The sequence below is a fragment of the Tetrao urogallus genome (assembly GCF_951394365.1).
Source record: "Tetrao urogallus genome assembly, chromosome: 1".
Taxonomy (NCBI): Eukaryota; Metazoa; Chordata; class Aves; order Galliformes; family Phasianidae; genus Tetrao; species Tetrao urogallus.
Window position 1 is genome coordinate 193,221,477 of NC_136813.1, and position 23,307 is coordinate 193,244,783.

The 23,307-nt window shown below is 55.1% G+C and overlaps 1 protein-coding gene across 1 annotated transcript; it reads left to right on the plus strand.

The window, feature by feature from the left end:
* Positions 1-159: 159 nt before the first annotated feature.
* Positions 160-23,307, plus strand: LOC306945199 (C-type lectin domain family 2 member B-like; the record flags this gene model as incomplete). Its single annotated transcript, XM_079533904.1, is given in 6 exon segments — positions 160-201; positions 203-220; positions 224-329; positions 605-789; positions 993-1,099; positions 23,166-23,307. Coding segments are annotated over 6 exon segments (600 nt in total).

Genomic DNA, 23,307 nt, shown 5'->3' on the forward strand with positions numbered 1-23,307 from the left:
GCTCAGCGTTGGCCCCTCACTGCCAGGGAGACACTGAGGCCCTGCAGCTCAGAGAGGGGAGCGGAGCCGTGGGGGTCTGCAGCACAGCACTGTGGGGCTGTGGTCCAAAGTGATGCGGTTTGGTGGGGAATGGTGGTGGTTTGTGGATGGTTGGACTGCATGATCTTGGAGGTGTTTTCCAACTGTGTTGATTGTGTGGCTGCATGAACTGCTGTCTGTCTGACCAGGCTGCAAATGCAGTGAGCTAAGGAAGAAAAGGCGCCGTGTGCTCTGCATGGCTGTGTGTGCAGTGCCATGGATCCTTGTTTTGGTGCTGCTGGCCGTGATAGGTGAGTGCCACCCGCATCCCACGGGGATGGAACCTCTATGGTGGGTGTAGGACGGGGGACGATGGGGTTTCCCAGCGCCCTGAGCTGCTCCCCAAGCACAGCCCCCATCCCAGCTCCTGGGGCGCCCACGTGGTGCCCCAAACCGCCTTCTGCTCCACCTTCCCAGCCTCTGCCACCGCTGCGAGGCCATCGCCCCATGGCCGTGCATCCCAAGCCCACGCCTGCTGCAGGGGAACCTTCTTTGCCTCTCACTCGCCCAACTCTCTCCCTCTCAGTGCTCCAGCATTCTGAGTCGTGCTCACCTCGCCCACCCTTCTCCCACGTCTGCCCCGACGCCTGGCTCGGTTTGCAAGGGAAATGCTTTTATTTCTCGGCCAACGAGAGTGACTGGCACAGCAGCAGGGAGCACTGCCAGCGCCTCGGAGCTTCCCTGGCCACCGTGGACACGGAGGAGCAGAAGGTGAGAGCGGGGCGTGAGCCGCAGTGCCAACACGGGGGTGGGAAACCCACACTTGTGGGGCCGCACCAACGGCTCCCGGTGCCCCCAAGTGGCCCCACGCCAAAGCCACGAGGAGATGCCTTGCAGCGAGGTGGCAGCTGAGACGTGGGCCTGAGGGGGGAAAGTGCTCCAACGGCTGCAGTCACACCTGGGTTTGTTCAAAGGAATTCATGCTGCAGTACCTGGGCCCGGCAAACTGTTGGATTGGGCTGCACAGGGCAGAAGGGAACGAGCGCTGGACGTGGGCCGACGGCAGCGCCTTCAGCAACTGGTCAGTGCGTGCGTCCGTCTGTCTGTCTGGGATGTGTGTCAGGGTCTGTTTGGGATGGGCTGGGATTGGGTTTCCCATTCTGCTCCCTGATGTGCTCAGGTTCCAGCTGCAAGGCGAAGGCCGATGTGCGTACCTGAATGGGGACAGGATCAGCTCAGCCCTGTGCACCACTGAGAAGTTGTGGGTGTGCAGCAGAGCCGACAGCTTCGTCCTCTGGAGGAATGGGACAAATCCACAGTGACAGATCCCATCCGCAGCAATCTCATCCCAACACTTCTCGTCTGTGTGATGCCATTGGTGCACGCTTAACTCTGCCTCTTTCCATCACTCCTGCAGCTGTTCCTGTGTGGAACCACGCAGCTCTGCTGCTCGTTATCTCTCAGGGAACATGTTTAATTGCACCTTGCCTTGAAGGGAGGGCACTGTAAGGGTCCTCGAAGGTCACAGCAGCACGGAACGATCCCACGGTGCTGCCCCAGTGCTGCTGGACCCGAGGCTGGGGTATTTCTGCTCTCCTTTTGAGCTCTGTATCACATTGTGGTGCCACCACTGTGTCACATCACGGTGCCATCGCTCCCAGCCGCCGTCTGACTTTGGCTCTGGCGACGTCGCTCCCGGTGCTGTCACACAGCCGCAGCCCTGCAGGAGGCTTTCTGCACTCACAGTTCTTGCTGAGCTGCAGCCTTTTGTAATTGCACTGAGCTCTCATTAAAGTCGCTGTGGTTTGGGCTGCTGTGCAGTCGGTGCCGTTCTGTCCCTGCGATGGCAGCACCGCGTCCTCCTGCTGTGTCCCTGCAGCGCCGTGCGGGGCAGCAGCAAAGTGAGGGCGCGCTCGGTGCCGCTGTGCGTGTGACGGAGAGAGGGCTGGGAAGGAGAGCAGCGCTGCCAGAAGGACCCCCGGGGCACAGCGGCGGCTGCAGGTGGCACCGATGGCGGTGAGCGGCGGCTGCCGTTGCTGTCGCTCAGTGCTGCAAAAGGGGACGGAGAGCGGCGTGGGGGGAGCTGCGAACAGGTCAGCCCAGGATCGAGAAGGACGTTCACTACGGCTTAATGCCGTGTTTTGTGCTGCTAATGTAGAGGCTGGAAAGAGAAGTTGAGGGCAGAAAAAGAACTGCTTGTGGCAGGGGTTGGAGGTTGGGTTAAAACAAATAACACGAGTGCAGGCAAGGTGGGGGAGGGGGCAGGAAGGGCTGTCTGGCAAAAAGACAACAGAAAAAATTATGGTTTAGGCAGTTTTGTTTGCAGTACTGCGCATGGCTACGGGTTGGTTTGCTCAGCAACAGGGAGCAGTGCATCAGTTTCAGAACCAGCATGAGTTCAGCAAAAGGAATCCATGAGTGACACTTGTGAAATCTTCCACTGCAGCTTCAGTGGGCACACAGAGCTGATTTCTCTCTAATTTTGCACTGGGAAATAACAGAGCACCTCTGTCTTCTGCCCAATGGCTTTGCCCCATGAAGAGCACTGCAGTCCCGATGGAACACTGTCATCTTTGGCCTCACAACGCACACGGACATTTCCTCGGGTTCCACAGAGCCTGCTGTAAGAGCGGCTCACTGTGCCATAGGGAGCACTGGGAATGTTCTGAGCTGGGAGCAGCGGGTGGCAGTGGGACATTCCGTGCTGGAGCTGATGGTGAACAAAGGGGGAGCAGTCGGGGGGCACTCGAGCAGCCTGAATAGCGCTGAGCACGGCCAGAGGGACAGCAGCTCGTATCTGAGAGTCCTTGGGAAAGGAGGAGTTCGTGTGACAGTGCAGTGCGTATGGCTGTGTGAGCTGTTCGTGTGCAGGACCTGAACCCCACGAGGGTGCACTCACTGGTCACGTCCCGCAGAGCAACCAGTGAGGAATAAAGACTGGGAGTGGAACGTTGTTTCTGCGTTGTAATTAATGAGATAAGTGTTTTATCTCACGGTCAGTGCCGCCGTTCTGTGTCCTGTCCTGGTACTCATCATTCCTCCCGGGGCTCTCTGGATTTTGCCGGGTCTCTCTGAAGGTCTTCATCACTTTCCTTTGGATGAACTTTCCACGTTGGCGCACGCTCAGCAGGTAGATGGAGTAATTTATAGGTACGGAGAGTGCAGCCGTGCTCTGCGCAGCCGTCTGGAACGGCTCTGAGCCAGGAGCTCAGGACAAGTTCCACATCCCAGCCCTGGAGAGCGTGAGAACGCCTTTACGAATCAGAAACCCTGGACAAGGATATGAACAGGCTCATTGCGTTGATTGCCCTTCGTCCCTCCGCCTTCCTTTCCCCCCATCCCCCCCAGCCCCGGCTCGGCTGGCTCCCGTCTTTAACTGAACTTCTATTGGGCTGCATTTGTGGCTCTGCCAGGCATTCCTGATGCCTGCAATCCTGTGTATTCGATTTAGGATTTACGTAACTTCTGGGGGTACAACATTGCTTTTCCCAGTTTGTGTTGAAGCCAGACTGAAAAGTTTCAGTCAATTGGTTTCGCTTGACACTAAGCTCCAATTTTCTCTACTGAATTTAATCTCTACATTCAGCTCTTCTGATTCGTTGTGCCCAAGTAATGGCTGTGGAGAGCCTGGCATGTACAAGAATGTATGCATTCCGACTTGTTCTCCTAGCCAGGATTTAATTGGTCCCCCCCAAAAAGTGAACTTCTCTTGCCTGTGGCTCCTACAACTACTACAAAAATCACCTATGGGTAATAATTCTTGACGTAGCACAGATACGAGGCACCCGCATCAGGAAATAAACCTCTTTGCCCTGCTTCCCCAGCTGCTTTCGGCCCAGTGGGGGCAGAAACCTCCCGGATTCCTTCCACCCTTTCCCGTGGGGATCTCTGGGTCCTCAGGCCCTGCTCTATTGCAGCAACAGTAGCAGCTGCTGTTGTTCTTCCCAACTTCCTTACTATGTTCCTCAATCAATTTTGCCATATCTCTCACCTCTCTTCTCAGTCCTGACATACCTGTTACACCTGGCTCATCTCCGTCTTCCTCAGCCTGTGCCTCTCCCAGACCTTTTTCACTTCCTAAACTGTCATAATTCATGCTTTTCCTTACCCCTGTTGCCATTTTTTCCCCTACTATTCCACTATTTGTGCCCTCAGTTACACTTCCATGCACCGTTAACAATTACACTTCCATGGACCATCAAGACAGTTTGTGCCGCTCCCTTCACAGCTCACGAGTCAAACAGTGCAGTTCTCCAGTGCCCATCAGCACCCAGCACTTGGTCTCACAACCGGGGCACTCAGCTGTAACTCCCGTCCCGTTCCTTCGTTTGTGTTCCCGGTTTGTTCTCCAGCGTTCCCCCTGCCTCACCAGTGACCTCTCTCCAGTGAGCCAAAGTTCAACCCAGGGGTCACTGACAGAATTTTCTCAGACACCCTTTGTCCCATAGCAGCACTGCATCCCGGCCGGTCGGAGCCGTCGGATACAATCCCCAATGCTGGGGAACGGGGCCCACCTGCCTCCCCAGGCACAGGAGCACCAAATTCCCTTAGCCAGAGTCACAGCCAACAAACCCCAACAAAACAGGAGCATTTGGGACGGGGAATGGGGTTCTGGGCCACGCTCTTTGCAATGCACCCCAGGATGCCATTGGCCCTCTTGGCCACAAGGGCACACTGCTGGCTCATGGCCAACCTGTCATCCACCAGGACACCCAGGTCCCTCTCCGCAGAGCTCCTCTCCAGCAGCTCATCCCCCACCCTGTACTGGTGCATGCAATTATTCCTCCCCAGATGCAAGACTCTACACTTGCTTCTGTTAAACCTCATCCGGTTTTTTTCTGCCCAGCTCTCCAGCCTGTCCAGGTCTCGCTGAATGGTAGCACGGCCTTCAGGCTGTCAGCCAATCCTCCCAACTTTGTATAATCAGCAAACTTGCTGATGGTGGCCATTATCCCCTCATCAAGGTCATGGATGAAGATGTTGAACAAGGCCGGACCCAGCACTGACCCCTGGGGGACACCACTGGTTGCAGGTCTCCAGCCACACTCTGCACCGCCAACGATGACCTTCTGCGCTTTGCCAGTCAGCCAGTTCTCAACCCACCTCACTGTCCACTCATGTATCCCACACTTCCTCAGCTTTGTTATAAGGATGTTGTGGGGGACAGTATCAAAAGCCTTGCTGAAATCAAGGTAGACTATATCCACTGCTCTCCCCCCATCCACCCAGCCAGAGACAACATCATAGAAGGCCACCAGGTTGGTCAAGCACGACCTCCCCCTGCTGAACCCGTGCTGACTACTCCTGATAACCTCCTCTTCTTCCAGTTGTCTGGAGATGACATCCAGTACAAGCTGTTCCATCACCTTTCCAGGGACAGAGGTGCGGCTGACTGGCCTATAATTGCCAGGATCTTCCTTCTTGCCCTTTTTGAAGACCGGAGTGACATTGGCTATCCTCCAGTCTTCAGGCACCTCCCCCGTCCTCCAAGACCTCTCAAAGATGACAGAAAGCGGTTCAGCAATCACATCTGCCAGCTCCCATTTACCAAATTAGCACTTGGTGCCTTCAGGGCCGATGCAGTTTTGCTGCCGTGCACGCTGCGCTGCCCAACGCGACCCACAAGTGCTTCTGCCAGAGGCCTTAAGCAAAGAGCAGAACCAGAGAAAGAGAACCCAGGCTCAGGGGTACCTTTACCCACAGGACGCTGTCTGCCCCTGCGCTGACCCTCCTCAGACTTGCAGTCCCTCCCGGACGAGCTGCCGGTGGGCGCGGGGCGTTCTCCTCTCGGTGGGTCCACAGCCGAGCAGAGGGTCTCCTGCCGGGTCACCAACTGGAGCTGACAATTCCAACAGAGTAACTTGACATGGCAGCTGTCTCAAGCAGGCCTTCCTTTACTGCAGCGCTGCGTGCATGGGGATCATTCCGCCAGCATGCAGCAGCTGCGTATTCAGAGGTAGAGCGTATGCACAGCCATCGCTTGTCAAGGACGTGGGCAGAAATGCCAAGAAAAAGTTAACATCGTGTCCCTCCCTTTTGGGCGTGTGTCCTAACGTCGTGGTGGGGGTCTCTGGTGGTCCTGGGATGGAGGCTGGTGATCATTCTCACTGTGAATTTCCCACCTTTCAAAGGGGGGTAGCCCAGCCCGGCTCCCAGTGGTGCTGTCTTGAAGTGAGGCATTGTTACTGCTGTCTTACCTTCTACAACAAGACGTCTGTTCTACGTTCTTGTCTTTATTTGATGGTCAGTGGACTCTGCAATCTGCTTGGCTTACGGTACATGTCTCCTGTCCTTCAGTTTGAGTCTACTCAAGTTATGTGGAAAAAGGCTGTTGTCACAACATAGAAAAGATGTTCTTGTGATTCAGCAGGTGGCTGGGCCCCATCCCCTCATTGTCCCACTCGCTGGAGAAGAGAAGGCTGCAAGGAGACCTCATGGTGGCCTTCCAGCAGTTGAAGGGAGCGTAAAACAGGAGGGGGAATGGCTGTTTGTGAGGGTGGGTGGTGATGGGACAAGGGGAATGGCTTTAAAGTGAGACAGGGGAGGTTTGGGTTGGATATGAGGAGGAAGTTCTTCAGCCAGAGGGCGGTGAGGCACTGGAACAGGTTGCCCAAGGAGGCTGGAGCACTGCGTCCAGTTCTGGGCTCCCCAGCACAAAACAGACAGGGATCTCTAGGGAAGAGTCCAGCGGAGGGCCACGAAGGTGGTGAGAGGCCTGGAGCATCTCTGCTATGGAGAAAGGCTGAGTGAACTGGGTCTGTTCAGCGTGGAGAAAAGAAGACTGAGAGGGGACCTGATCCAGGTCTATAAATATCTAAGGTGTGGAGGGCAGAGCGGCGAGGCGGGACCGTTTTCACAAGTGTGTGCAGACAGGACGAGGGGAAACAGCCGGAAACTGCAGCATAGGAAGTTCCACACAAATGTGCGCAAGGATTTCTTCAGGTGAGGTGACGGAGCACTGGAACAGGCTGCCAGGTGGTGGTGGGGTCTCCTTCTCTGCAGATGTTCAAGTCTCGCCTGGACGCCTCCCTGTGCGACCTGGTTTAGGGAACCTGCTTTGGCAGGGGGTTGGACTCTGATCTCCGGAGGTCCCTTCCAACCCCTACGATTCTGTGATTCTGTGATGCTGTGTTGTGGATGCCCCATCCCTGGAGGCATTCAAGGCCAGGCTGGATGTGGCTCTGGGCAGCCTGGTGTGCTGGTTGGTGACCCTGCACACAGCGGGGGGTTGGAACCAGATGAGCACTGTGGGCCTTTCTATGATTGTATGATTCTATGATCCATGCCATGTGTTTGCTCTCAAGGTAATTTCCTCCATGACCTTCTCAGGCCCTGGGTGCAGTTGACCGTAGGGTGGAAGGACCCCAAGGATCACCACGTGCCAACCCCCCTCCACAGGCGCGCTGCCAGCCGTTGCACCACGTCCTGGATCGGAGATCTGGGGCCCCATCCAGCCTGGCCTGGAGCACAGCCAGAGGGGGAGCATCCACAGCCAATAAGGGCAGCTGTGCCAGCACCTCACCACTGTGGGGAAGCCTCTGGACTTTCAGGAACGCGTCCGGAGACGTAACAGCACACCAATATGCTTACAGGCTGTTCGTGTACTTTACTCTTAAGCACTACTCTATTTATACATGTTAACAGAGCATCCTGCAAAACACTCCCCAGCCGTAGACACAGGCACTCAGCCAGTCAGAGCCGTGAGATGTTCTTTCTTCTTCTAAAGGTGTCCTTGGCTCTCATGCCATTTGTCTTGCTCCACAGCTGCTGCTCTGAGCAGTTTTTTTACGTTCCCACAACCGCTTCCTCACGAAACAGCTCCCCTGATATCGAAACTGACACTGCCAGCAGTGTGCCCTTGTAGCCAAGAGGGCCAATGGCATCCTGGGGTGCATTGCAAAGAGCGTGGCCAGCAGGTGGAGGGAGGTGATCCTCCCCCTCTACTCTGCCCTGGTGAGGCCTCACCTGGAGCACTGCGTCCAGTTCTGGGCTCCCCAGCACAAAACAGACAGGGATCTCTTGGGAAGAGTCCAGCGGAGGGCCTCCAAGATGGTGAGGGGTCTGGAGCATCTCTGCTATGGAGAAAGGCTGAGTGAACTGGGTCTGTTCAGCCTGGAGAAAAGAAGAGCGAGAGGGGACCTGATCCAGGTCTATAAATATCTAAGGTGTGGGGGGCAGAATGGCGAGGCCAGACTCTTTTCAGTGGGGAGTGGAGACAGGACGAGGGGAAACGCCGGAAACTGCAGCATAGGAAGTTCTGCACAAACGTGCGCAAGAACTTCTTTACAGTGAGGGTGACGGAGCACTGGAACAGGCTGCCCAGGGAGGTGGTGGAGTCTCCTTCTCTGGAGGTGTTCCAGACCTGCCTGGATGCCGACCTGTGCGACCTGCTGTAGGGAACCTGCTTTGGCAGGGGGTTGGACTCGATGAGCTCTGGAGCTCCCTTCCAACCCCTACAATTCTGTGTGTGATTCTGTGTGTGTGATAAAACTTGGGGAATTGAAGCAAGGATCTTGAATAAATGGGATTCATAACAGTCAAGTAAAAATGGGGAATATAATGATAACAATGGCAATGAATGAAGACTTGGGGCAATTATTATTAGCATTAGTAACATTATACTGTTCTCTATGTATGGTATATAATATCATGTTATATAAATATATTGAAATAGCGCAGAATTAGATCATTATTTACATGAAACAACAACAACAGTGCGTGTGGCAAGAACCAAACAGCACAAAATCAAAATCCGGAGCACAAAGTGTTGGCTGAGCCCCGCGGGACGCAGCGCTGCTCTGTGCTCTGCTCACACTGCTGGCTGCGCTGCTCCAGGTCCTGGCAGCTCCAGGGGTCGGGGGCAGCGATCCTCACCCTGCCCACCCACCCGTCCCATGGTGCTGTGACCTGTAAGGACCCACAAAGGACCCTTCCTTTATGGCAAGGTGCAATTAAACATGTTCCCTGAGAGATAACGAGCAGCAGAGCTGCGTGGTTCTGTGCAGGAACAGCTGCAGGAGTGACGGAAAGAGGCAGAGTTAAGCGTGCACCAATGGCATCATACAGACCAGAAGTGTTGGCATGAGATTGCTGCGGATGGGATCTGTCACTGTGGATTTGTCCCATTCCTCCAGAGGGACAAAGCTGTCGGCTCTGCTGCACACCCACAACTTCTCAGTGTGGCACAGGGCTGAGCTGATCCTGTCCCCATTCAGGTACGCACATCGGCCTCCGCCTCGCAGCTGGAACCTGAGCACAGCAGGGAGCAGAATGGGAAACCCAATCCCAGCCCATCCCAAACAGACCCTGACACACATCCCAGACAGACAGACGGACGCACGCACTGACCAGTTGCTGAAGGCGCTGCCGTCGGCCCACGTCCAGCGCTCGTCCCTTCTGCCCTGTGCAGCCCAATCCAACAGTTTGCCGGGCCCAGGTACCGCAGCATGAATTCCTTTGAACAAACCCAGGGTGTGACTGCAGCCGTTGGAGCACTTTCCCCCCTCAGGCCCACGTCTCAGCTGCCACCTCGCTGCAAGGCATCTCCTCGTGGCTTTGGCGTGGGGCCACTTGGGGGCACCGGGAGCCGTTGGTGCGGCCCCACAAGTGTGGGTTTCCCACCCCCACCTTGCACTGTAGTGCCCACCTTGCACTGCGGGCCACTTGCAGTGCCCACCTTGGCACTGCGGCTCACACCCCGCTCTCACCTTCTGCTCCTCCGTGTCCACGGTGGCCAGGGAAGCTCCGAGGCGCTGGCCAGCGCTCCCTGCTGCTGTCCCAGTCACTCTCGTTGGCCGAGAAATAAAAGCATTTCCCTTGCAAACCGAGCCAGGCGTCGGGCAGACGTGGGAGAAGGGTGGGCGAGGTGAGCACGACTCAGAATGCTGGAGCACTGAGAGGGAGAGAGTTGGGCGAGGGAGAGGCAAAGATCTGAAATACTTGCGATTAAATTGTGATTAAACTGGGATTAAACTGTGATGCACTTGGAAAGTTATGTTCTAGTCGCCATCACAGAAACATGGTGGGATGGCTCCCATAACTGAAATACCACCGCTGAGGGGTATCGGCTCTTCATAATGGATAGGTGAGGTTGGAAGCCTGGGGGAGTGTCATGGTTCTGTTTTTTTGTTTTTGGGTTTCAGTATTCCACATCAAAACATCATGTAGTGTACAGGGCATTGAAGTGTTTGTGAGAATCCTTCTTAGCTTTTTTTTTTTGGCTCAAAGCTTGCTTCCTGAGGTTTTTCTTGTGATAAGACTCTGAGTGACTTGTCAAGGAGGCAAGTGATGGGTGCTAACTGTGTGACAATCGATATCGCTTTGGGAACATTTGCAAGCCCCTTCCCCCAGAGCTGCTTGCTCTGTAGAAGAGCGGAAGAGAGTGCTCAGGAGTGTTCACTGGTGGAAGATCTGGCCTGTGGCCAAACCGCTCCAGCTAAGTATGGAAGGCTGGGGGATGATACCATTGTATCTTGCGAAGGCAAGATGCAAGTTGGTGCCTCCCTGCTTCCTCTTATCTGCTGGCAAGGCCCGGAAGATGGGAACAAAGGAGGTTCCTGCTGAGATCCCAGAGCCAGAAGCTGCCACCACAAGGAGAACTGACTCAACCACCTTGGGTTTGAGCTGTCACTCCAAAAACAGCTGACTCAACCACTTTGAAGCATTGAAAAAGGGCCATGATCACCATGGTCGTCGTCGTCATTGGCAACAGGACAACTCCGCCTGACGACCCACCGCTACTGAAGATCAAAGACTGAACTACGAACCTCGCTGGATCCATGGTGGTGACTATCTCCCTCTTGCTGCCTATAAAGACCCCTTGCTTCTCCTTTTCTATCTTTTCTATCGCCCTCCTTCCCTTCCCCCATTACCCTAATTCATAATAGTGTCCGTTCTCCCCCATTTCCCCTGATTAAGATTTGTAATAAACTGGTTGGACCAACATTTGAACCGTTGCTTCTTAATCTCACGCCGGGTATATAGATAATAAAAGAACCTCCTCTCCCTCCTATAAATTGGAGCGAGACAGTGTTAATACCCCAGTTCCGTGGCAGTAAACTCTGTGGCAGTTGGTGGTACAGCGGTTAGCATAGCTGCCCTCTATGCAGTTGACCTGGGTTCGATTCCTGGCCAATGCACCAAAAATCTGTCACGGAGTTGACCAGATCAATCCATGTCTGTGACAGGGGTGACAGGCCTCTGCCCTCCCCCAGCCCCACAAAATGGGAAGGAAGGAAGGGAGGAAAAGAGCAGCGGCAACAATCTATGGAGGAAAACTTGTTTTACTGTGGTACCAGAAAACAAGACAACACAATATAATACAACTTAATTGAAATTGAGATGAATAAATCAGACAAGATGAGAGAGAGAGAGAGAGAGAGTTCCCAGGACCGAGTCAAACCTGAACAGCTTGGAACGGCCAGGAAAGCGCCTGCAGCACCCACTGCAAGGCAGGGAGAGAGCGCCCCCCATCACTCAGAAGGGCCAGATGCCGTGACTGCTGTAAAGTACAGGGATGGGAACCTGGGATTGGGGCAGTGACACTTTAATGCCCCGTACACTGCATGATGTTTTGATGTGGAATGCTGAAACCCAAAATAAAAAAAACATAGAACCATGACAGGGAGTTGCCTTCTATGTCAGAAAGCAGATAGACTGTGAGAAGCTCCTTCTGAGTCAGGAACAGGTTTAGAGACTGTGGGTTAGAATCAGGGATAGGACTAAGAAAGGCCAGCTGGTGATAGGGCTGCACTACAGGCGGCCTGATCAAGGGGAGATATTGTTGTTGAAGCTTCTTGCTTCAGATGCAGGAGGCACTGTGCTCACAGCTCTCGTCCAGGTGGGGACTTCAACCATCCTGATGTGTGTCGGAAAAGCCACACAGCGAGCTGCAAGATGTCCAGGAGGCTCCTGGAATGCATTGATGACAACTTTGTGGTCCAGCTGTTGGACAGACCGACCAGAGGTGAAGCCTTGCTGGACCTGCTGCTCACCAATGCGGAGGAGATCATGGCGTTAAGGTTGGAGGCAGCCTGGGCTGCAGTGACCACCCTGGTCAAGTTGGTGATCTCAAGGAATGTGGGCCTGGCAAAGAGTGGGGTCAGGATCCTGAACTTTGGAAGAGTGAATTTTAAGCTGTTGAAGGAATTGCTGGCTAAGATCCCCTGAGATGCCATCTTCAAAAACAAATATGCAGAGGAGAGCAGGCTGCTCTTCAACAATGCCTTCCTGAGAGCACAAGAGCTCTCCGTCCCTTTGAACAAGAGAGCAGGCAGAAGAGGCAGGAATCCGGCATGGCTCAGCAAGGACCTGCTGGGCAGCTGAGGGCAAAGAAAGGTGCACACAAGCTCTGGAAACAAGAGCGTGTCACCTGGGAAGAACACAGGGACTTGCAGACAGGGGATCAGGAAAGCCAAGGCACAGGCAGAACTGAACTTGGTGAGGGACGTGAAGAACAACAGGAAGATTCTACAGGTACAGTGGCCAGAAGAGAGAGGCCAAAACGAATGTACCTGCTTTGGTAAATGTAAAAGGGGAACTGGCTTCAATGGGTGAGGAGAAGGCTGAGGTACTGAATGAGTTCTTTGCCCCAGTCTTCACTGGCAGCTGGGATCCTAATATTCCTCACGTCCCTGACACCTGCATCCCTAAACCTCTAGGTGGGGATGAGGTGAGCTCACTGCAGCCTTCCAGGACCTAGAGGAAGCCTATAAACAGGAGGGGACTCCACTCTTTAAAAGGGCAGATAATGTCAGTACAAAGGGAAATGGCCTTAAGTTGAAGGAGGGAAGACTGAGGTTGGATGTCAGGGAGAAGATCTTTACAGAGACAGTGGTGAGGTGCTGGAACGGCTGCCCAAAGAGGTTGTTAATGCCCCGTCCATCCCTGGAGGTGTTGGAGGCCAGGTTGGATGGGGCCCTGGGCAGCCTGGGCCGGTATGAAATGTGGAGGTTGGCAGCCCTGCATGTGCTGGGGGTTGGAGCTCCGTGATTCTTGAGGTCCTTTCCAAATTCTGTGGTTCTCATTCTGTGAATAGTATTTTTGTTCTGAAGGTTCCCCTGCAGCAGGCGTGGGCTTGGGATGCACGGCCATGGGGCGATGGCCTCGCAGCAGTGGCAGAGGCTGGGAAGGTGGAGCAGAAGGCGGTTTGGGGCACCACGTGGGCGCCCCAGGAGCTGGGATGGGGGCTGTGCTTGGGGAGCAGCTCAGGGCTGGGAAACCCCATCGTCCCCCGTCCTACACCCACAATGGATGCTGGGTGGCACTCACCTCTCCCAAACACCAGCGTGACGATGACGCCCACCAGCACTCCACTCACACAGAGCAAAAGGGAGGTTTTCCTTCTGCCCACCTTCCATTTGCAGCCTAGTGGGGCAGAGAGCAGATGGGATCAGGCTCCATTCCCCCATGCAGCTCGGATTCTCTTCTCTTACCCCATTTGGATCGTTGTTTTTCATCACCTGGGCAGAACTGCTCTGCTTCGTGCTCTAGAGAATTTCGTTGTTGTTCTCCTGCTGCCATCGTGTGGGAGTGTTGGATGGTGGAGCTGAGATCTGCCTGTTCTGTTCTTGGAGCTGGGAGAGCGGGCTGGAGGGAGAAAGGAGACACTGACTGTGACTTTAAATATTACAATGGTGAGAAGCAAAACAGTGCCTTATCAGCATCCAGAGCTGAAAGATTTAAACAGACCTCAACTGCACCAAATGAGCCACAAATGGACCCAAAAGGACACAGTCAGCCCAAAATGCACAGAAATGGCACCAAGTCTACTCAAAGCAGACAGAAAGAACCCCACAATGCCCCCAGATCAGACCTAATAGACCAAAACTGCCTCAAAGACACCCAAACTAATGCGAAATGGTTCCAATGGCTCAAAAGGTGTCAGAATGGCCCCCAAAACCACTCACAATGGATCCACAAGGCCCCACAATTGACCCAAAAAAATCAATGAGTGACACAAATGGCACCAAAACAGCCTGAAACAAACTGAAAAGGCTCTGGTTGGCCTCAAAATGACACCATTGGCTTAAATATAACCCCAAATTATCCCCAACACAACCCCAAAATGACCCCAACACGCGCCTTAACGGTGCTCCAACGGCCCAAATGGCACCAAAACCAGCCCAGAACGACCCCACAAGGACCCCAAAATGCTCCCGAGAGCGGCTCCCAAACGGCCGTGGATCGGCCCCTGGCTGCCCAAAGCACCCAAAGCAGCACTGAGAGCCCAGAACAACGGGCCGATGGCACGGACACGGCCCGGCGCCCACAAACGGCCCAAACGCCCGCGGGCATCCCCCAAACGGCCGAGTGGCACAAAGCCGTCCCGCAGCCACCCGAAAACGGGCCCCAAAGCGCCCCCAGGTACCGCGGGCACGAAGGGCTCAATGGCGGGGCGCGAGAGCCTTCGCGGCGTCGCGGCCGGGATGCAGAGCGGGCTGCGCTGCTGCGTGTTGTTTCTGCATTGGAATTGGATAATACTGCTTTTATTTCATGATCTCCGCTATCATAGTTCTTTTGGGGAGTCCTTCTACTCCACTTGGGGAAGATCTCTGATAGTTTACATCACTGATCCTCTAGACGAACCTTCCCAGGCACGCACACTCTGTATAGAGGTGTACAGAAGTACATTTTGTCATACACACTGCAGGAATATCCTGCACGAGAGCAAACCAGAGAACAGTGGTGGCAACCCGAGGAAGCGCCTGAAGAGACATCGGAAGGCCTGGCACCATCCCCCAGTGCTCTTTGTTTAACGAAGCCTTTCAAGAAAATCACCATATCAATACGGCAAGGAGAGCACCGAGACAGCTTGGAAACAACAGGATGGCTGCTGGCTGACAGCAGGTAACAAATAAATTAACAAGTAAAGAGCAAATGTAAACCTTCTGTAAGATTGTGAACCTGGAGTACCAGCCAGTGGGGAAACAGCGGAGGGAGGGAGGCAAGGGGGAGAAAACCGGGTCTAAAGGCTGTCATGCTGTGTCCATAGGCGCTCCTGCTTGCGGGACGCCGCCATTGCAACCGCGAATAAATTCTGCTTTTATCAGAGATACCGTCCTGACAAACATGACTTGGATATTTCCAACACTTCTGCCGGTCTCGCATGCCGGAAAGCAGAAGCGTCACGTATTTGTAAGCCACGCTCATGCGTAATCAGTATATTCAATAGATGTCCTGCAATCCATGTACGTATTCTTTTTTTTTTTCCGGGAATTCATTTAGATAAAGTCCCTCCCCCTGGCGCCAATGTCGTGTGCAGTGAGGGTCCCTGCTGGTGCTCTTTGGGGATGCCCTGAGTTGTCTTCCTCGCTCTGGCGAAACGGCCTAAAATGGCCCCAAACGGTCCCGGAACGGGCGCGGCTCCCAGAAGCGCACTCATAGGGCCCCGTCCGTACGGCGGTCTCGAAACGCCGCATAACAAGGAGAAAAGATTCCAGAGCCTTCCTTGCTTCGGCAGCGCGCACGCAGCGCCACAAACGGCCCTAAAGGCGCTGCCCTCCCCATCTCCGTTCCTTTTTCTCTGTCCCTGTCGCTCCCCTCCCGCCTCCCCTTTCCTTTCCCCTCCCCTTATCCCTGCCCCCTCCCCATCCATATCTCCTCTCCTCCCCCAGTACCCGGCGCTGTGCGCGGTCCGGGACACAGCGCTGCTGCTGCGGGACCGCAACCGCCCAGGTTTATGGATCGTCCGTCAGGGGAGCCCCGTGCGGTCGTCGGCGGTCCGCCCAAAGGCGGTGCTGTGCTGCCGTCGGCAGTCCGCCCATAAGGGGCGCTTTGCGGCCGTCCCGGCGCTGCACGGCGGTACCGCGCGGTGCGGTGCCCCCCCCCCCCCCCGCCTCTGTCCCCGCTTTGCCCGGCGCTGGGAGCCCTTCCCCCTTCTCCCCATCGGCGGAGGCAACTCGTCGCAGTGCCTTGTCTCCCTCACTGTGAATTGTAAACAATTGGGGGCACTGGGAGCCGTTGGTGCGGCCCCACAAGTGTGGGTTTCCCACTCCCGTGTTGGCACTGCGGCTCATGCCCCGCTTTCACCATCTCCTCCTCCGTGTCCACGGTGGCCAGGGAAGCTCCGAGGCGCTGGCAGTGCTCCCTGCTGCTGTCCCAGTCACTCTCGCTGGCCGAGAAATAAAAGCATTTCCCTTGCAAACCGAGCCAGGCGTCGGGGCAGACGTGGGAGAAGGGTGGGCGAGGTGAGCACGACTCAGAATGCTGGAGCACTGAGAGGGAGAGAGTTGGGCGAGTGAGAGGCAAAGAAGGTTCCCCTGCAGCAGGCGTGGGCTTGAGATGCACGGCCATGGGGCGATGGCCTCGCAGCGGTGGCAGAGGCTGGGAAGGTGGAGCAGAAGGCGGTTTGGGGCACCACGTGGGCGCCCCAGGAGCTGGGATGGGGGCTGTGCTTGGGGAGCAGCTCAGGGCTGGGAAACCCCATTGTCCCCTGTCCTACACCCACAATGGATGCTGGGTGGCACTCACCTCTCCCAAACACCAGCGTGACGATGACGCCCACCAGCACTCCGCTCACAAAGAGCAAAAGGGCAGTTTTCCTTCTGCCCACGTTCCATTTGCAGCCTGGTGGGGCAGAGAGCAGATGGGATCGGGCTCCGTTCCCCCCTTCAGCCCTTTCTTGCTGTGTACCAGCAGAGAATCGCTCGTTTCAGGACGAAGTCATTTGTCTACCTCGCCACGTCCTTCCGACCTTTGTCCCAGTTCTGGCCTCTTCTCCCGCCCTGCATGCCTCAGCAATTTCCTATTCTGCTTACCTTCCCTCTTTTTGTTGCTGTCTTAGGGGCCTCTCTTCCACTGTCTGGAGAGGGCTCCCTTTTTACAATCTGCCTGGGCTGACAAAAATACCTAACATGCAGGAAGCAACGGGACACGGCCAACCTCTTCAGCAGTGCGTAGGAACAGGACAAGAGGAAACGGCCACAAACAGAAGCACAGAAAGTTTCACACAAATATGCATAGGAACGTCTCACAGTGAGGGAGACGAGGCACTGCGACGAGTTGCCTCCGCCGATGGGGAGAACGGGGGAAGGGCTCCCAGCGCCGGGCACAGCGGGGACACAGGCGGGGGGGGCACCGCACCGCGCGGTACCGCCGTGCAGCGCCGGGACGGCCGCACAGCGCCCCTTATGGGCGGAGCGCCGACGGCAGCACAGCACCGCCTTTGGGCGGAAAGACGCGCGAATCTTAACTGGGGCGGCTGCGAGCCCGCAGCAGCAGCGCTGTGTCCCGGACCGCGCACGGCAGCAGGTATGAATGGGGAGAAGTGCGCGGGATGGGAAGGGGGCAGGGATAAGGGGAAGAGGAAAGGAAAGGGGAGGCGGGAGGGAAGGGAAAGAGAAAAAGGAACGGAGACGGGGAGGGCAGCGCCTTTAGGGTCGTTTGTGGCGCTGCGTGCGCGCTGCCGAAGCAAGGAAGGCTTTGGAATCTTTTCTCCTTGTTATGCGGCGTTTTTCTGCCATTTCGGGACCGCCGTACGGACGGGGCCCTATGAGTGCGCTTCTGGGAGCCGCGCCCTTTCCGGGACCGTCTGGGGCCATTTTAGGCCGTTTCGCCAGAGCGAGGAAGACAACTCAGGGCATCCCCAAAGAGCACCAGCAGGGACCCTCACTGCACACGACGTTTGCGCCAGGGGGAGGGACTTTGAAATGAATTCCCGGAAAAAAAGAAAGAATATGTCCATGGATTGCAGGACATCTATTGAATATACTGATTACGCATGAGCGTGGCTTACAGATACGTGACGCTTCTGCTTTCCGGCATGCGAGACCGGCAGAAGTGTTGGAAATATCCAAGTCATGTTTGTCAGGACGGTATCTCTGATAAAAGCAGAATTTATTCGCGGTTGCAATGGCGGCGTCCCGCAAGCAGGAGCGCCTATGGACACAGCATGACAGCCTTTAGACCCGGTTTTCTCCCCCTTGCCTCCCTCCCTCCCCTGTTTCCCCACTGGCTGGTACTCCAGGTTCACAATCTTACAGAAGGTTTACATTTGCTCTTTACTTGTTAATTTATTTGTTACCTGCTGTCAGCCAGCAGCCATCCTGTTGTTTCCAAGCTGTCTCGGTGCTCTCCTTGCCGTATTGATATGGTGATTTTCTTGAAAGGCTTCGTTAAACAAAGAGCACTGGGGGATGATGCCAGGCCTTCCGATGTCTCTTCAGGCGCTTCCTCGGGCTGCCATGGCTGTTCTCTGGTTTGCTCTCATGCAGGATATTCCTGCAGTGTGTATGACAAAATGTACATCTGTACACCTCTATACAGAGTGTGCGTGCCTGGGAAGGTTCGTCTAGAGGATCAGTGATGTAAACTATCAGAGATCTTCCCCAAGTGGAGTAGAAGGACTCCCCAAAAGAACTATGATAGCGGAGATCATGAAATAAAAGCAATATTATCCAATTCTAATGCAGAAACAACACGCAGCAGCGCAGCCCGCTCTGCATCCCGGCCGCGACGCCCCGAAGGGTCTCGCGCCCCGCCATTGAGCCCTTCGTGCCCGCGGTACCTGGGGGCGCTTTGGGGCCCGTTTTCGGGTGGCTGCGGGACGGCTTTGTGCCACTCGGCCGTTTGGGGGATGCCCGCGGGCGTTTGGGCCGTTTGTGGGCGCCGGGCCGTGTCCGTGCCATCGGCCCGTTGTTCTGGGCTCTCAGTGCTGCTTTGGGTGCTTTGGGCAGCCAGGGGCCGATCCACGGCCGTTTGGGAGCCGCTCTCGGGAGCATTTTGGGGTCCTTGTGGGGTCGTTCTGGGCTGGTTTTGGTGCCATTTGGGCCGTTGGAGCACCGTTAAGGCGCGTGTTGGGGTCATTTTGGGGTTGTGTTGGGGATAACTTGGGGTTATATTTAAGCCAATGGTGTCATTTTGAGGCCAACCAGAGCCTTTTCAGTTTGTTTCAGGCTGTTTTGGGGCCATTTGTGTCACTCACTGATTTTTTTGGGTCAATTGTGGGGCCTTGTGGATGCATTGTGAGTGGTTTTGGGGCCATTCTGATGCCTTTTGAGCCATTGCAGGGCCATTTGTGTCCGTTTGGAACCATTTCGCATTAGTTTGGGTGACTTGGACGCAGTTTTGGTCTATTAGGTCTGATCTGGGGGCATTGTGGGGTTGTTTCTGTCTGCTTTGAGTAGACTTGGTGCCATTTCTGTGCATTTTGGGCTGACTGTGTCCTTTTGGGTCCATTTGTGGCTGCCGTTGCTGTCTCTCAGTGCTGCAAAAGGGGACGGAGAGTGGCGTGGGGGGAGCTGTGAACAGGTCAGCCCATGAATGAAAAGGAACATTCAGTACGGCTTAACGGTATGTTTAACAGTGGTACTGGGGAGGTGGCAGAAGAAAGTTGATGGTAGAAAGAGAAGTCAGCTTGGGGTGGGGGGTGGATATTGGGTTGAAAAACAACAGCAAGGCAGGGCATCCGGGGGGGGTGGTTGCGGGAACAGAGAGGAAGGAGGTCTGACTAAGAACAGGAAAGGTTTCATTCACGAGTTCCATTTTCGGTATTCACACAGAATCACAGAATTGTAGGGGTTGGAAGGGACCTCCAGAGATCATCGAGTCCAACCCCCCTGCCAAAGCAGGTTCCCTACACCAGGTCGCACAGGTCGGCATCCAGGCAGGTCTTGAGCATCTCCAGAGAAGGAGACTCCACCACCTCCCTGGGCAGCCTGTTCCAGTGCTCCGTCACCCTCACTGTAAAGAAGTTCTTGCGCATGTTTGTGCGGAACTTCCTATGCTGCAGTTTCCGGCCATTTCCCCTCGTCCTGTCTCCACTCTGTGCCAGGGCCGTGCCCCCGTCAACGTCCAGGCAGACTCCCGCTTTCCGTCCTGTGCAGACATAAATCACAGCATCACATCAGAATTGTAGGAGTTGGAAGGGACCTCTAGAGATCATCGAGTCCAACCCCCTGCCAAAGCAGGTTCCCTAAACCAGGTCGCACAGGTAGGCGTTCAGGCGAGACTTCAACATCTGCAGAGAAGGAGACTCCCCACCTCCCTGGGCAGCCTGTTCCAGCGCTCCTCACCTCACTGCACAGCCGTTCCTTTGCACATTGGTGCAGAACTTCCTATGCTGCAGTTTCCGGCCGTTTCCCCTCGTCCTGTCTCCACTCACCACTGAAAACAGTCCGGCCTCGCCATTCTGCCCCCCACACCTCAGATATTTATAGACCTGGATCAGGTCCCCTCTCAGTCTTCTCTTCCCAAGGCTGAACAGACCCAGTTCACTCAGCCTTTCCTCATAGGAGAGATGCTCCAGGCCCTCCACCATCTTGGTGGCCCTCCGCTGGACTCTTTCCAAGAGATCCCTGTCTTTTTTGTACTGGGGAGCCCAGAACTGGACGCAGTGCTCCAGATGAGGCCTCACCAGGGCAGAGTAGAGGGGGAGGATCACCTCCCTCGACCTGCTGGCCACGCTCTTTTTAATGCACCCCAGTAAGCCATTGGCCTTTTTGGCTACAAGGGCACACTGCTGGCTCATGGCCAACCTGTCATCCACCAGGACACCCAGGTCCCTTTCGGCAGAGCTCCCCTCCAGCAGCTCATCCCCCACCCTGTACCGGTGCATGCAATTATTCTTCCCCAGATGCAAGACTCTACACTTGCTGTTGTTAAACCTCATCCGGTTTTGTTCTGTCCAGCTCTCCAGCCTATCCAGGTCTGGCTGAATGGCAACACAGCCTTCAGGCGTGTCAGCCAATCCTCCCAACTTCGTATCATCAGCAAACTTGCTGAGGGTGGCCATTATCCCCTCATCAAGGTCATTGATGAAGATGTTGAACAAGACCGGACCCAGCACAGACCCCTGAGGAACACCACTGGTTACAGGCCTCCAACCGGACTCTGCACCACCAACAACGACCCTCTGCGCTCTGCCAGTCAGCCAGTTCTCAACCCACCTCACCGTCCACTCATCTATCCCACACTTCCTCAGCTTTGTTATAAGGATGTTGTGGGGGACAGTATCAAAAGCCTTGCTGAAATCAAGGTAGACTACATCCACTGCTCTCCCCCCATCCACCCAGCCAGAGACAACATCATAGAAGGCCACCAGGTTGGTCAAGCACGACCTCCCCCTGCTGAACCCGTGCTGACTACTCCTGATAACCTCCTCTTCTTCCAGTTGTCTGGAGATGACATCCAGTACAAGCTGTTCCATCACCTTTCCAGGGACAGAGGTGAGGCTGACTGGCCTATAATTGCCTGGGTCTTCCTTCTTGCCTCTTTTGAAGACCGGAGTGACATTGGCTATCTTCCAGTCCTCAGGCACCTCCCCCGTCCTCCAAGACTTCTCAAAGATGACAGAAAGCGGTTCAGCAACCACCTCTGCCAGCTCCCTCAGCACCCGTGGATGAATCCCATCAGGTCCCATGGATTGGTGAACATTGGTGTTGCCTAGGCGCTCCTGGACCACCTCTTCCCTGACAGAAGGGAGGTCTTCCATTCCCCAGATCCTCTCACTCACCTCCAGGGTCTCAGATTCCCGAGTGGGAGCTTTTTCACTGAAAACAGAAGCAAAGAAGGCATTCAGTATCTCCGCCTTCTCAGCATCCCCCGTTACCAGCACACCCCCGTCACTTAGCAGGGGAGCCACATTCTCCCTAGTCTTCCTTTTACTGTTAATGTACTTGAAAAAACCTTTCTTATTATCCTTTATCCCCTTTGCCAGATTTAATTCCAGGCGGGCTTTAGCCTTCCTTGTCGCATCCCTGCAGACCCTGACAACATTCCTGTATTCTTCCCAAGTAGTCAGACCCTTTTTCCACATTTCATGGCCTTTCTTCTTTCCTTTGAGTTTGTGCACGAGCTCCTTGCTCATCCACACAGGTCTCCTGCCACCCTTTCCCGATTTCTTCCTCACAGGGACACACCGATCCTGAGCTTGGAAGAAGAGCTGCTTAAATGCCCACCAGCTCTCACAGGCCCCCTTCCCTTCCAACACCCTAGCCCATGAGACAGCTCCAAGTAGGTCCCGGAAGAGATCGAAGTCGGCTCTCCTAAAGTCCAGGATAGCAATCCTACTTTTTGCTTTACTTCTTCCACCCAGGATCTTGAACTCCACCATCTCATGGTCACTGCAACCCAAGCTACCCCCGACCTTTACTTCCCTGACAAGCCCTTCTCTATTAGTGAGAATAAGGTCCGGCAGTACCCCTCTCCTCGTCGGTTCCTCAACCACCTGCATCAGGAAGTTGTCTTCAACACATTGCAGGAATCGTCTGGACCGCGCATGCCTGGCCACATTGCTTTTCCAGCAAATATCTGGATAATTGAAGTCCCCCATAAGCACCAGCGCCTGGGATCGTGACGCTGCTTCCAGCTGTTTGTGGAAGGCCTCATCAACCTCCTCCTCCTGATCAGGGGGCCTGTAGCACACACCCACAACGGTGTCAGCCATACCAGCCCGCCCCTTGATTCTTACCCACAAGCTCTCCACTGCTACACCACTCTCCCCCAGGTGGAGTTCAATACATCCAAGCTGCTCTCTTACATAAAGAGCAACTCCACCACCCCGCCTCACCGGCCGATCTTTCCTAAAGAGCACATAGCCCTCCATGACAACATTCCAGTCATGCCAGCTGTCCCACCACGTCTCTGTGATCGCAATGAGATCATAGCCATGTGACCGCACGCAGATCTCCAACTCTTCCTGTTTATTTCCCATACTGCACGCATTGGTGTATAGACACTTCAGGGAGGCAGCATTCCCCTGCCACACTCAACTGGTATTACACATTGACATTTGTTGGTTTGCTTGGCAATAGGGAGCAGTGTATCACATTGAGAATGGTGGAAATACCCAAATAGTTTTTGTCTAGAGGATAAGTGATACCAAAGGCATCTCCTCATACCAAAGCCACGAGGAGATGCCTTGCAGCGAGGTGGCAGCTGAGACGTGGGCCTGAGGGGGGAAAGTGCTGCAACGGCTGCAGTCACACCTGGGTTTGTTCAAAGGAATTCATGCTGCGGTACCTGGGCCCGGCAAACTGTTGGATTGGGCTGCACAGGGCAGAAGGGAACGAGCGCTGGACGTGGGCCGACGGCAGTGCCTTCAGCAACTGGTCAGTGCGTGCGTCCGTCTGTCTGTCTGGGATGTGTGTCAGGGTCTGTTTGGGATGGGCTGGGATTGGGTTTCCCATTCTGCTCCCTGCTGTGCTCAGGTTCCAGCTGCGAGGCGGAGGCCGATGTGCGTACCTGAATGGGGACAGGATCAGCTCAGCCCTGTGCCACACTGAGAAGTTGTGGGTGTGCAGCAGAGCCGACAGCTTCGTCCTCTGGAGGAATGGGACAAATCCACAGTGA